The sequence below is a fragment of the Schistocerca serialis genome, chromosome 8 (assembly GCF_023864345.2).
Source record: "Schistocerca serialis cubense isolate TAMUIC-IGC-003099 chromosome 8, iqSchSeri2.2, whole genome shotgun sequence".
NCBI lineage: Eukaryota > Metazoa > Arthropoda > Insecta > Orthoptera > Acrididae > Schistocerca > Schistocerca serialis.
This window is the reverse complement of record NC_064645.1, coordinates 50,892,597-50,907,834: the sequence shown is the minus strand read 5'-3', so window position 1 is coordinate 50,907,834 and position 15,238 is coordinate 50,892,597. Positions and strand designations below refer to the sequence as shown.

Genomic DNA, 15,238 nt, shown 5'->3' with positions numbered 1-15,238 from the left:
TTTCATTGCGGATCATTCAGCCTGACGCCACTCTGGAGGCTCTTCCTGCTGGCATCACAGCCAAGGCAGAGGCCAGCTGGTAGAGTAGCCATTGCCCCGAGTCCCAGTCCCCCAAGTAGACAGGCACCTACTCCTCGGCTGACTGTTACAGCTCAGGCATCAGCAGTGGTATTGCTGCGTTGTCAGGGGGCTATCACAAAGAGGGTACATGGCATCCCCTCCAAAATGGACTGGTTGCAGCTGTGGGTTTTGGGTGCAGAGGTAGATCAACTTGACTGGTAGGTGTGAAAGATAACAATGGACAGTGGAGAGTTAATGCACCACACTAAGGCGTCTTTCCCCAAACGGCCCACATTTCACTGAAAATTTGGGTAGCGAAGGTGAAACCCAAAATGGGGACCAAAATTGAGAGCCAAAAAACTTGGTGGAAAAGCATTAAAAAGATCAAGAGAAAAGTCTCACAAGTCCGAAGAACAGTCAAGGCAAGTGAAAAACATGACCCAATGAAGAGACAGTTGCATAGGCAAGGAGGGAGCACAGGTCTATTCTACCCCCAACACCAGAGGGGCATCCAAGCCGAGTGAAAGCTGTTTTGAATGACATCTGTTTCCCTACCTTGTATTATATGCTAATGAATTGTGTTTTGATGTTTTTCTCCGCCCCCTGATACTCGATGTTTTTGTACCATGTGATAGGAAAGCTTTATTTCTGAAATATCAGGCTCCAACACAGCACATTTCACTGGAGCTCTAAAATTAAGCAGCTAATTGACCTTACGGTTAATTGTGTGTCAAGTAATATTTCAGATGGGTATTTACAGTTTTTATTCCACCTCAGTCCCTCTACAGCTAATTTGAACAGCAGGACATGCCAACCACACAACTGCATTGAATTCCCATGATGGAAAAGGCACTGATAATTTATAGTGCCTTCTCGCCCATGCCTGTGCGTAACATGCTGTGACGTCACTACAAACGGTCAGCCAGGCCTCTCAGCCAGGCCTCTCAGCCAGGCCTCTCAGCCAGGCCTCTCAGCCAGGCCTCTCAGCCAGGCCTCTCAGCCAGGCCTCTCAGCCAGGCCTCTCAGCCAGGCCTCTCAGCCAGGCCTCTCAGCCAGGCCTCTCAGCCAGGCCTCTCAGCCAGGCCTCTCAGCCAGGCCTCTCAGCCAGGCCTCTCAGCCAGGCCTCTCAGCCAGGCCTCTCAGCCAGGCCTCTCAGCCAGGCCTCTCAGCCAGGCCTCTCAGCCAGGCCTCTCAGCCAGGCCTCTCAGCCAGGCCTCTCAGCCAGGCCTCAATCCTGCACAGGAGCAGCGTAGACTACACGGCATCGTGTGCAGGTGCGTAACAGCCTTGATTGGGAGGTCAAAGAAGCTGCCTCTCTGAAGATAGAGCTGTGAAGCGGAATGGTTCCGCCGACGTGCACTGCCCGCTTATATAGGCGACGAGTGACCTGGATTACGTAACGCACTGATAACGGACTTAGACTCTGCAGGCACTGGGCGGCCGGGAATTGTCCCGTACGCGCGCTATAGTAGCACTAGCAGCGCGCGTCTGCTGGTGTGCCGGCCTGGCGCCAAGCGGGTTGCACTATTCCCCGTCGATGTGTGTATCGTCAACGTCGCCACCGCATGCCAGTCTACAAACGTATTATAAGCCTCGAAAATAAACTTGGAGGCAATGGAACAGCTCAAGCAGTAATCTAGAATGGACCTATATTCTTCCGAGGTTGCAGGGTTAATATCACTGTGGATGTCGCTACTGGAAATTCTGGCAGTGGGCGTACGCTGGAAACGCTGGTTTGCGTCGACAGCCCGTCACCGTATGGCTGGCAGTCCTGATAGATGGGCTGAGTGGTCTTTTGCAAACAACAGAACGATTTTCTTAACTTTAACCGCCACGTACCGCAGTAAACTCCAGCTCCGGCATATCGCGGCCGGCGGAGGACGTCCCCCGCTCTTCTGGCGGTATCAACGATGATGGCGGCGTCGTCGTCGTGTCGTCGCTGTCAGTTGCACTGGCAGCTGGGCCCGCCTCAGTGACCATCTGCGCCTCCTCCTGCAAGCACAAACGCATGTAAGTGCAATTTTTCCTCACGGCGTATGGCGGGGGTCACTAGAGAGCAACCAGCGGACAGCTGCCGATACCAGGCTGCAGTGGTGAACCCAATGAGTCAGGGCTGCAGCGCGTTCACCTCGCTATTCAACCGGTTGACTGAGCGAGCTGTGAATGAAACCAAGGAGGAATTCAAACAGTACACGGACGGGAAGTAACAAGTTTCGTGATCACATGCAACTGTCAGATTAAAGATCAGTTTAGCCCTACGGGCCATGTCGTGAATAGAAGTCAGTTTAATATAAACAAAGATGTCCATGAAATTTGTTCTGTATGAGGTCAAGCTCAGCAAGTAAGTAGCTGACAATGGTTTAAGCAGGGAATGATTTAAGATGCATTAGCAAGAAAATTTCTGAAAAATTTGTCCAAATATAATTCAATTTTAATTTTTAATAATATTTGAGGAACATTTCTAGAAGCCTATCTGTGGACAACAAGCGGTAACACGAGACTAGAACCTTTAGAAATATATCAGAAGAATACTGATAAGGTGCGAGATCGGGAGCTGATATGGCAATGAAATTCTATGGTTTCTTCCTCTCAGTTCGACTAGGTTAATGGTGATTAAAGGTTCAAACTACGACAACCTAGGAAGAGCCTTCTCGGATGGACGTAAGAAGACGTCCTAAAGAACTATTTTAACGGAATGAGAATCAAGAGAGAAGTAACAGTAGTGATAGGGGAGGGTAAGATGGTGTAGGTGGCGAGGAGTGATGTGACCCCACCCAGAAGCAGTCGGAGGACTCTAGGATATTGTGCGATGTGAGAGACACCCTTTGCATCATATCACCGTTTCCTCGCCTTCCATTACAACAAAACAAAGCGTATACGTTGATAAAATGTAAAGGATGAACCCTCACCAAAGAAGACAAAGCAAATATTCCGGAGCCGGCCGGTGTGGCCGTGTGGTTAAAGGCGCTTCAGCCTGGAACCGCGTGACCGCTACGGTCGCAGGTTCGAATCCTGCCTCGGGCATGGATGTGTGTGATGTCCTTAGGTTAGTTAGGTTTAATTAGTTCTAAGTTCTAGGCGACTGATGACCTCAGAAGTTGAGTTGCATAGTGCTCAGAGCCATTTGAACCATTTTGAAATATTCCGGAACTCTAATCAAGAACAGCTGACAACATGAGTAACTCAGAAGTAGATATCCTCGGGATAGTGAATTAACTCAAAATCACTTAACAGAAGCCAGTCTTCTGGTCCAGACAGTATACCAGTTATGTTCATTTCAGAATATGCTGATACGATAACTCCCTACATAATCATAAACCGCTCGTACCGAAAGAATGGTAAGCTGCACAGACCACAAAAATATTCCAGAAAGGAGTAATCCTCTAAATTACAGGCCCATATCATTAACGTCGATATGCAGCGGGATTTTGAATTACCTCTACGAGTAAGGTCTATTTACACACAGTCAACATGGATTTAGGTAGTTTTTGTTAAACACAACTAGGTCTTTACTCACAAGAAGGTTGAGCGTATTGACAAAGGATTTCAAATTGATTTCATATTTCTAGATTTCCAAAAGGCTTTCGACACTGTACCACTAAAGCGTCTTGTAATGAAATTGCGTGCTTATGGAATATCGTCTCTTATGTGACTGGATTCGTGATTTCCTGTCCGAGTTAACAGTGCGTTGTAACTGACGGAAAGTCATCGAGCTGAACAGATGTGATCTCGCCCCTCCGTTGTTCGTTATCTATATAAATGATTTAGGAGACAACCTGAGCAGCCGTCTTAGGTTGTTTACAGATGACGCTGTCACTTATCTAATAAAATCAGATGAAAAATTGCAAAATATGGGAAAAATACCTGTCAAGTGCGAAAATTGGCAATTGGCCCTAAATAAGTGTGACGTCAGCCTGAGTGCTAAAAGCAATCCGTTAAACTTCGGTTACACCCCAAGTCAGCCAAATCTGAACGCTGTAAATTCAACTAGATACCTAGAAATTACAATTGCGAACAATTTAAATTGGAAACGACAAAAAATTTTGTGGGGAAGGCAAACCAAACACTGCGTTTCATTGGCAGAACACAGAAATTTAACAGATCTACTAAAGCCTACAAAACTCTTGTCCGTCCTCTTCTGGAGCACTGCTGCGCGGGGTGGGATCTTCACCAGATAGGATTAACAGAGTACATCGAGAGAGTTCCAAGAAAGGCAGCACGTTTCGCATTATCGCGAAATAGGGGAGAGCGTGTCACTGATATAGTACACGGTTTGAGATGGACACCACTAAAAGGCGTTTTCGTTGCGGCGGAAACTTCTCGCGAAATTCCAGTCACCAACTTTCTGCCCCGAATGTGAAAACATTTCGTTCACGCCAACCTACATAGGGAGAAACGATCAAACTAAGGGAAATCAGAGCTCACACGGGAAGACAAGCGTTGGTTTTTTTCCGCGCCCTGTTCGAGAGTGGAATAATGGTGAAGTATTGTGAAGGTGATTCGATGAACCCCGCTGCCAGTCACTTAAGTGTGGTTTACTGAGTATCCATGTAGACGAGACAGTAAACCAACGCAGATGTAAAAAGAAGAACTGAAAAGGTGGGGAGGTTGTGAGGCAGGCCGGGCCACCGAGCAAAGGCAGCTGTGAGTCCTCTGGTTCGGAGCTGGTGGCGAGGCACTCCTGCAGACCTTCAAGCGGCCGACTGCGGCCAGTGCGCACTACCCTACAGAGTAGATGCCGCCTTCGCAGGTAAAACGTAAAACCCGATCAGCTGTTTCGATGTCGTCCGCTAGAACAGAAGAGCGTGTCAGCAAGTTTGGTTCGCAGTAAGGTGGCATATTTGAGGGCAGTCCCGTAGCATCTGGACCACTGTCAATGCGCACCACCTGACTGGGATGGATCCACACATCGTAGGATGTGACATGTGGCCAACTCTAAGCCGACAGAACAGTAGATCCTTCGAGAAAAAGGGGAGACTGCCACACGGTCTTGGTCCCCCCACCTGGTCAAATTGTGCACTGAAGTTGCAATTGCTTAGAAAATAGCCTTAGGGGACGAGTAGCAGGTTGACACGCAGTAAAATCTAGGAACAAACAGTTTGGCAATGCAGGGAAGTATGAGATCGGAACCATCTTAGAGGGAGACAAGGACTATCATACTAAGTGTCTTCGAATGGCTGTAGATTGCATTAGATACAGAGACCAGCCTGCGTGGTGTAGAGAAGCATGCATGACTGCATTACACGAGTCCTGTTTGAAGACTGTAGCACTGCCTAAGATTTGGGAAATTTAAGCACCACTCTCCGTTTGGACTGGTCATTGCCGAAATTACAGGAACTCCGTTTATATATAGCCTCAAATTTTTTCTAGTTAGATAACCGTGCAATCTATTGCAGAACTACCTACATCGCACTGGAAGAAAACCAGATATAACGAAGACTTTAGTAAGAAATTGCAGTAGCGAAGATTAGTAATCCGTATATTTTTGACAAACTGTTTCGACAGACTAACTTTAGTTTTCCTATGTTCAGAAAATATTTTACGAAGTGTATACTTTGAGTTAGAACCTCATGCTTTTTACGATTAACAAAATTTAGCACTATAGAAAGGTTGGTCGGAAATAAAAATTTACACTAATTACTGACAAACCTTTGTAAGATGTGCTATATTCTATCCTTCGTAATAACATGGGATAACATTGTAACAAACATGTTCTGCAACAATTTTCTGGAAACCAGAAGACAGTTTTAACAACGGAAACCTGTTGTCATAAATGAACAGAAATTTACGTGATCTTTGCTATTTGAAGTTTTTACCAAGTAACACACAGAGCGCTCCTAGTTTCTCAGTATGAGAAAACAAGTGATTAACGCTTGATCATACCTCAGCCGAAAGCAAGCCTCGTCCAAGACTTCAATTTTCGACCTATACCATAAGTTAATTACGACAAAAAGTAGCTACTAATGAAGGAACTGGAGTAGAGTGCTTTTGAAATCATATCTTACCCAAAAATTGTTTAGCCAGGAAGCAATACAATAATGTTAAAAATTACAGCAATTCCTCGTTTAGCTTTGTCAGTGTGCCTCCTTTGCAGGCGCAGTGCGAACATGAGTAAATATCAGCGCCACAATCTAAGTTACAGCTTCACTAAGCTAGCGAACGTTTTCTCTCCACCGTTCTTTGCTGCTAATGCACAACGCTGTAAGTCGAATTAAATGATCTCTGGGTGGCTGATGCCTATCAAACTGTGGGTTCAGGAGGGTAATACGGAACGCCGTGCTAGATCCAAACGGCCTCGTATCACTAGCAGTCGAGATGACAGGAATCTTAACCGCATTGCTGTAACGGATCGTGCAGCCACGTCTCGATCCCCGAGTCAACAGATGGGGACGTTTGCAAGACAACCATCTGCACGAACAGATCGACGACGTTTGCAGCAGCATGGACTATCAGGTCGGAGGCCATGGCTGCGGTTACCCTTGAGGCTGCATCACAGATAGGAGCGCCTGCGAACCAGCGTGCACGCATGGCAAAACATTTTTTCGGATGAATCCAGGTTCTGTTTACAGCATCATGTTGGTCGCATCCGTGTTTGGAGACATCGCTGTGAACGCGCATTTTGGAAGAGTGTATTCGTCATCGCCATACTGGCGTATCACCCGGCGTGATGGTATGGGGTGCCATTGGTTACACGTCTGTCACCTCTTGTTCGCATTGACGGCACTTTGTACTGTGGACGTTACATTTCAGATGTGTTACGACCCGTGGCTTTACCCTTCATTCGACCCCTGCGAAACCCTACATTTCAGCAGGATAATGCACGACCGCATGTTGCATGAACTGTGGTATCGTGTTGAAGCTGCATTGGCAGCTGTACCTGTACACGCCATCCAAGCTCTGTTTGACTCAATGACCAGGCGTATCAAGGCCGTTATTACGGCCAGAGGTTGTAATGTCCCCACAGAAAATACCCTCTACCACGCACCAATTAATCACTCTCAATCAAACCATCCACATTCATTCACTTTGGAAAAGTATCTGATCTGATTTTCTCGTAACATATGCGGCGACAGATCGACGATGCCAAAGTATTTTCTAGTGCGTTTATTCTTTGAAATAACAGATGCATATATGCATTCTCCATGGTTGTTAGAGTGGTAACTAGGACAGCTTCTGAAGTATCTGTTGAGGGATTGACGTGTTTCTGAGGGATACATATTTTGCTTTTCTTCTCGTTAAAGCGAGCCAATTAACGTTTGTGCCGCTAGCGGTTTGTTTGAAGAGAAAGAGACTAAACGGAAAATAATTAAGACGTGGAATCACCGGAGATCTGGACATGTAATGGAGATGGATTGAATACACAATTTCCTTCATAAATAAGGTTTGTGACTTTTTTGTTCTGGAGTGAATGAACGAATGAGTTTTTCCTGAATCATTTGATGATCACGTTGGCCCTGTAATTAGTGGGGAAGTTTCAGCTGTGTCGAAGAGAGCCTGCAACCACTGAGAGTGTTAAATCGTCCAAAAAGGCTTCGTACACATCTGTAATTCGCAATCTTTTGTAAAAGGAACAAATTGTCCACACAATTGATTCTCCCGACTGAATGCAGTGTTTAACAGTAATAATAAATGTAAAGATCTCTTGCAGCAAGCCAGCCGCTGATGACCAAGACGAAGGACTTCACCAAAGATTCTATTTGGCTGATTTCAGGTAATGAAATATTATATTAAGAACTGTACATAGAAAAGGAGAGAAAGAGAGAGAGCGAATGAAGAGAGATAATACTAATAATCCTCCATTAGTCTAACTTTTCGCCTGTCAGATTTGTGTGCGAAGGTGAAGGGATCTTAAAGGCAACAGATACACGTCTATACAGACAAGACATTACACAAAGTTAGCGGCTAGCTACATTCATCATCTATTCTTAGATGAAGAGACGGCAACTTATTATCCTTAACATTTTTAAAAATGTTAAAAGGTGGTTGTTCTGGGTACTGATTTCTCAGGATCGATGCACCCAAATTGCGTGAAAATGTAATCACATGTCAGTTCTAGTAATATTTGTCCAATGAATACCCGTTTATCATCTGCATTTCTTCTTGGTGTAGCAATTTTAATGGCCAGTAATGTATGTTTTAAAAAGTGTTGCTAATGGATGTGTGAGAACGCTTTGGAAAGTGTGGGCTATGCAGGAAGACGAGGAGCTTCACTGTGTGTGGACTTCAGCATTTAATGGACAGACCGTGGCCTTCTGAGCTTTATGCAGCAAACTGTTCGAGAGACTTATCTGCCCACGACAACACTTTTTGGACACCAGAAGCACTGTACTAGCAACTAATAAATAGTCGAATCATGTTGACGACTTCAGAAAAATGCAGAAAGTACATTAACAGAGCTGCACCACTAATTTTATGGAGGTAGTGGAGGGCAATGAAGCACATCAAAAACTGACACATCCACATCTTATGATAATACTGTAACTTTTTTCCCATTACTGGGCTATGTAAGAGACATCAGAGGGTATACGCTACCTGCGTCACGGCGGCCGGGTCCGTGCCTTCACGAGACGGCCCAGGCAGATCTCGGCCCTCGCGAGGCTGCTGCTGCTCAGCGGCTGCTGCCGCCGCCTCCATCACACGACTCTGCTGTCCTTCCATTGCTGCTGGCCTCACACGGTTGTCTGCTGCGAAGCAATAAGCAGGCGGCTCAGTGTGTGGGGTCTTATTACTTTATCTGAATTTGGTACAAAAGGCTCGAGGTGAGAGCAAGCGGTAAAGGAGAAGCAGATGGATTGCGAGCGGGTGACGGGGGGGGTGGGGTTGTGTTAGATAGTGGAGTTAGTGTACAAGAAGGGATGGTCAGAGGGAAGAGTGGAACACACTAATTCCTATACCTTTTTAACAATTGCGAAGCATTGCTGGATTCGTTAGTCAATAAGTAAGATAGCAAAATGAGGTACAGCTGCAAGGAAATTACCTATAATTGGAATAGCTATTTTTGTTTGAATAATGCAACTCACCAAGACCACTCATTGCAACACGATTTCCCAAAACACTACACATTATCAGCATCGCACTCCAGATGGCACACGCTACGAAACGAAATTGCTTGCAATGACTGCTAGGAACTGAAATAGCTCATGTTTATATTTCAGGGAATATATGACCACGTACTTCTGATAGCTGGTAATTCGATGACACTGCACACAACGCCATTTAGACTGCACATTTACTTCTGTACCCAGCAAACTGCTCAAGTGCACAGCAAAGGGCAGTTCCAATACAATTACGAGTGCCGTAGCTGCTCCCCGTCCTCTTCACGCTTGGGGTGCAGGGAGGACGTTTAAACGCCATTGCGTGCGCACTGACTTCAGTCTGACCTTGTCCTCGTGATCCCTACTGGAGTCTTCTCAAGGGGGCTGAACTATTTTCGTAGATTCATCAGCATGAACACCGTATAGTTTCCACCTATCTACAAGCATTTGCCCGAACTGTTCTTTCATCTTATCCGTGACTCTCCTACTAGAGAAACCTGCAACCATTCGTGGAGGCCTTTGTGTTCTGTGGCCACCGCTAGTCCTGCCTCATATGGGTTCCACACACTTTAGCAATATTCTACGATGGGTCACACGACTTATGAGCAGCCTCCTGCGGAATCTGATTGTACTTCCCTAGTGCTCTACCAAACTGAAGTCTGCCAGCTGCTTTAGACAGTACTATTTTGAAATCTTTTCAGCATGCCACTGAGTATTTGTGCAGTTTTTTTTTTTCAGGCACTACTTCACTGGATATAAGTCATCTGCTAAAATCTGACAAGGAGGCCACGACGTCCCACTCACGGATGTGCTTCAAACATGGCACATAACATCGGAAACCGAATGTAAGTTCATTCAAGTACACGTGTCTTACCTTTTAGATGTTAAATATGACCAATGCTGAGGTAGTATAAATTGGAAAACGGTAGGCGGGACTCGATCCAGCGCTCCAGCGATTACTGAGTTTCAACGCTAACCATGTGACCGCCATCAGCTCGTGCTCAGGCTCACAACACACCCATACACCACTGACGCGTAGTACTTTTCTCCCGATGTTCTCGAAATCGAGAAAGTAATACGCCTTACTATTTACACGTCATGTTGTCCCAGTGAACTACTAGAGGTGTACAAAGTCTGAAGTAAATTCGTGATCCGTGCGTCGTGAGGTTACTATTAATACTGTGTAGTACACAAACACGAACGTCCAAGGTCCCAACACTTCCCTGGTGCACACCAGAAGTTCCTTGATGTGCTAATGACCAACCAAAGTAACATGCTGCGTCCTCCCAATCATGAAATCTTATCCAGTCAGAAATTTCGTTTCATAGCCCATAGGCTCAAGTTTTTGCTAGCAAACGCAGATGCGGTACTAAGACAAATGCACTTCGGAAGTCAAGAAAATCTTGTATCTACATGACTACCTCGATCCTTTGACAAAAGCGCGAGTTGTTTTTCATATTTTAGCGGTAACGCCGACCACCTTAGACTGCGAACGATGCTAACGTTAAACCTCTGCGAGGAATTTTGGATAAAGTTGTGACCGTGAGATACCCTAACGAGAAAGGATCAGCGGATTCGTTGCCGAAACACTCCAGCAGAATGTAACCAATAGTGAACAGGTGGGTCACGAACAGACTTCTAGCACAAAAGCAAGTTGTAATATTACGTATTAACACCGGTCGCCAACCTTATTAGACAGTAACCTAACCTTGCAGATAAATGTACTACTAACTTCGAAGTCAAACAAACGGCCAATCAAATAGCGAACAGTAACATATGCCTCTCAACAACACGTAATCACCAACACACATGAAATTATAGCAATACTAAACAGGAAAGAGCAGGAAATGATTCGGACTTAAATCAGGGTGTCTATTAATGATCGTACTCTACATCATTATTGCTTAGTACAGTTTCTGTGCCTGTGCATTAATCAAGCTGCAATAGAATAGCTAACAGTAAATATCGCTTCCTTAAGCTCAGTTTTAAGCAATTAAACAGAATGCAAATCTAACTACACTGGCCCTGAAAGTGCCTTTGCTTTGCTTCATTAACGAACTAGCATAGCACACGAGGGCCCTTAAACTCTCATGATTTGAAGAACCATGCTATTTAACAAAACTGCACAACTTAAGAGAAAAGGTAAGTATTGTCATCAATAATTAAGTAAAGCACAACAAACTGTAACTCTTTAAATAAAAAATGTGCTTTGATAAGCAATCTTAACCTACTCGAAATATAGTTGGCTGTGGAAATGCCAACAACATTAAATTCCAATTCAAACACTCATGAAATTAACACCGATTAAAATTTGTAATTCTGATCAAAGTGCGTAAATGCAACAATTTATAATCTTTCCCTTCAGATCAATATTTTTGTTTTAACTAACAAAAATGGTTCAAATGGCACTGAGCACTATGTGATTTAACATCTGAGGACATCAGTCCCCTAGAACTTTGGATTACTTAACTAACCTGGGGACATCACACACATCCATGCCCGAGGCAGGATTCGAACCTGCGACCGTAGCGGTCGCGCAGTTCCAGACTGAAGAGCGTAGAACCGCTCGGCCATATATGGCCGGCCTTTGAACTAACAATTTTACTATTTTCAGGCAGCTTTTCAAGTAAGGCAAATTTTAGAAAATGACTGCAGATTGATTTAAAAATGGCCTAGAAGTGGAGTATTTCTCACACTATTAAAATGAACTTTTAAACACTAGAAAGCAACTATATTTGCAGCTGCCGAATAAGTGTTTCTATAATAAAGACACTGAATTAAATTCACTAGGATAGTATTCATGTTCAGGTTCGTGATTTGGGATAATCGTGGGTGACAGATGGAATTTTTATTGACACCATGATTACTAGAATGAGATTTTCACTGTACAGCGGAGTGTGCGCTGATATGAAACTTCCTGGCGGATTAAAACTGTGTGCCGGGCCGAGACTCGAACTCGGGACCTTTGCCTTTCGCGGGCAAGTGCTCTGCCAATTGAGCTACCCAAACACTACTCACGCCCCGTCGTCACAGCTTTACTTCCGCCAGTACCTCGTCTCCTACCTTCCAAACTTCACAGAAGCTCTCCTGCGAACCTTGCAGAATTAGCACTCCTGAAAGAAAGGATATCCCTTCTTCCACGAGTGTTAGTTCTGCTAGGTTCGCAGGAGAGGAGCTGTGAAGTTTGGAAGGTAGGAGACGAGGTACTGGCGGAAGTAAAGCTGTGACGACGGGACGTGAGTAGTGTTTGGGTAGCTCAATTGGCAGAGCACTTGCCCGCGAAAGGCAAAGGTCCCGAGTTCGAGTCTCGGCCCGGCACACAGTTTTAATCCACCAGGAAGTTTCACCATGATTACTATTAAAATCAACCGAATTTCAAATACCTGGTCAGTTTACCGGCTGGTGGCACTGGTGCAGTAATGTGCGCTGGCTGTCAACATGACGGCGACGCAGTCGTGGCAGTACTGTCCACCTCTGTTACAGATCGTCTTTGCGTCGGAATTATATTCTTACTGGTCCAAAAGCCATGCCATGATAATAGTGTCACCAAACGCCGCTTTCGAGGCCCATGAATACTGCTCTTAAGCTCGTCTGGCCTCGAAACTCCAAGAATATGAACCACACGGATCCGCTACTGCTGACGAGGGGTTAAGCACAGCACTGCTCTGCCCAGACTCCTTGCCCGTCACAAAGGACGAGCTGCCACATGCGCGTAAACCACACCTTTTCCACTCCACCCGACTACTTCCGTAGCTGAGGGGCTTCCCCACATCTTTTTCATTCAACCATACGTTCCCTAACTATGGACCATTATGTAACAATCATTCCAGTAGGTATTTAAATCCACGAGCACAGTTTAAATAACATCGTTCAAGAAGTTCACCAAACTGCAATATGTGTACAGTCAAAGAATTTCCATGACAGATACAACACACTACATAAGCAACACTAGAAACACACACATCGACACAGATACAAAACAGGCCGCAAATAAGTGTTGCAATATGATCGATGTTTCTGGAATCCTTGCAGTTCTGTCGATCTGATATGTTCAAATTTCTCCCGTCAAGATTCTATCAGTATACTGGTTGTCCCATGAGGAATCTGTATCTACATACGTGCATACTCTGTGAGCCACCGCATAGAGGTAGAGGACGCTTCCCTGTCCCACTGGCCAACAGAAAAAAGGGCACGAAAACTTATGTTGCCTCCACCTGACCCCTAATTTTTCTTATCTTCGTCATCCTTCCACGAAAGGTAGACTGGCGGCAGTAGTCAGTTATCAGTCAGTTTCCAATACCGCTCCTCTAAATTTCTGAACAGTGCCTTGCTAGAGGAATGTCTTCTTCCCTCCAGCGACTCACGTTTGAGTCAACGAAGCGTCCTCATGCTTGCGTCTGAGCGAATCCACCGGTAACAAATCTAGCGGCCCACCTCTGAATTTCTTCGATGTATTGCTTCACTGCGACCTAGCCAGAATCCGTAACACCAGCAGTACTCAATAATGGGTCGCATGTGTTCTACACGCCGTTTCTCTTACAGATGACCCACACTTCTCCCAATACAACCAAGTCTACTATTCGCCATCTCAACCTCAGTATTCACATGGTCGTTCCCTCCGGTACGCCTGACGTTACCCTTACCTGACATTCGCCTCTACTAGAGCATAGCCGGGGACCTACTCTATACGCTCGTACCTTTGTTAATATGCAATAGGGCACCGTGTCAAACGCATTCATTTTGTCGAGGAAATTTATTCCATTTTAACTAAACGTGTTCAAGAATTCTGCAGCAAACCGATGTGAAGGACATTTGATTTTGCGGGTCCATTCTTTTATCCTTATACACTGGAGCATTTTTCCAGCCTCTTGAGACTTTGCACTGGGCAACATTCGAGGTAAGTTAAGTTATGTAACGACCCAATGCCATGAAGACAGAACGGTGATTTAGAGCTATGACAGGAACAATCATTCGAAACAGTTATACCTAGTAGTCATGGACTGAAATACGTAACTTACGAGCTATGAGCACTTTTTCAGCAGAAGACACGTCTTTCACGTCATCAATGACGATCAAGTACTCCTAGCCCTAAAGGTGTGCATTTTAGAGGCAACGTTGACTAAGCTTTTTCTTCGAACGTTTGTTCCTGCGATGTCCCTGAATTTTTACCATCCGTCCTGAGCCATCCCATATACACGAATACAGGTTGTCAACCTGTTTGGGAATTTCTCTTTCACGTTCTAAGACCGTTCGCCGTTCTGAGCAACTCCATTTACGATCAGTCACTGTAGAGCAGAGATGCACGGTAATCCGTTACGCTTCAACATGGGGCTCCACTAAGTATTCGAACTTACGTTAGTTTCGTTCGGTTCTCTCCTGTGTGTTATAGGAAATAAGCGAGCCGAAGAGGGATTGTTATCAGGGTTAAACGTCTTGACAACGAGGTTCTGGAAACATTAGACAAAGGGGAGGGGAGGGTGGTTTGACGGTGCCCACTCCAGCATTCCCTCTAGTTTAGGAAAACAAATGTGGAGGACTGCGAAAGTCTGAAGCCTACCATCTAGTGCCAGAGCTACTACAGCCCGCTGAACGACTTTTTTGCAAATCATTGAATTTTACGACTCGCCATGTAAAATATCAAAGTGTCGTCACTCTCCATTTAGCGTTTGGAAAGAACTTTTGTCTTACCGCCTTTTCACATCTACAGTATCACTGCTGCAGGGAGATACTTTGCATGTCTATAGTTGTTCACCTACTCTCCTGAATCGTCTAAAAATTGCGTTTTGGTTACAAGTTTATGGGAATATTTAGTCTTAATAGCATATATCACTATTCTACCCACATTTGAAATTGTGTGCACTGGGAACTTTCCAATTGCAAGAATGTCTTCATATAGTCTGTACATGGAGGTACGTACTCGTGCTAACTTCGCCATTTCTGTCCCTACAGTGTAAGAACAACCACGTACCTTAGACAAATACAGTCATGGATAAACGAACTGTATTTCAGGAATAACAGTCGCTACACCCCGCCAATTTACCGACCGACCAATGTCGTGGCAGCATACATACGTCGCAGCCGATTGCTCTCTGCGATTACAGGGCACCGACTGGTTTCTGTGATTTGTTTATCTTTAGTTCTTC

At 45.1% G+C, this 15,238-nt stretch overlaps 1 protein-coding gene across 1 annotated transcript in view; it reads right to left on the bottom strand.

The window, feature by feature from the left end:
* Positions 1-1,884: 1,884 nt before the first annotated feature.
* Positions 1,885-15,238, bottom strand: part of LOC126416589 (neurofilament heavy polypeptide-like) — a 190,768-nt gene continuing 177,414 nt past the window's right edge. Inside the window, exons 11-12 of the mRNA XM_050084342.1 lie at positions 8,593-8,744; positions 1,885-2,052 (exon numbers count right to left, since the gene is read on the bottom strand). Of these exons, the coding sequence (XP_049940299.1) occupies positions 1,885-2,052; positions 8,593-8,744 (320 nt within the window). The remainder of the gene's footprint in view (positions 2,053-8,592; positions 8,745-15,238) is intronic.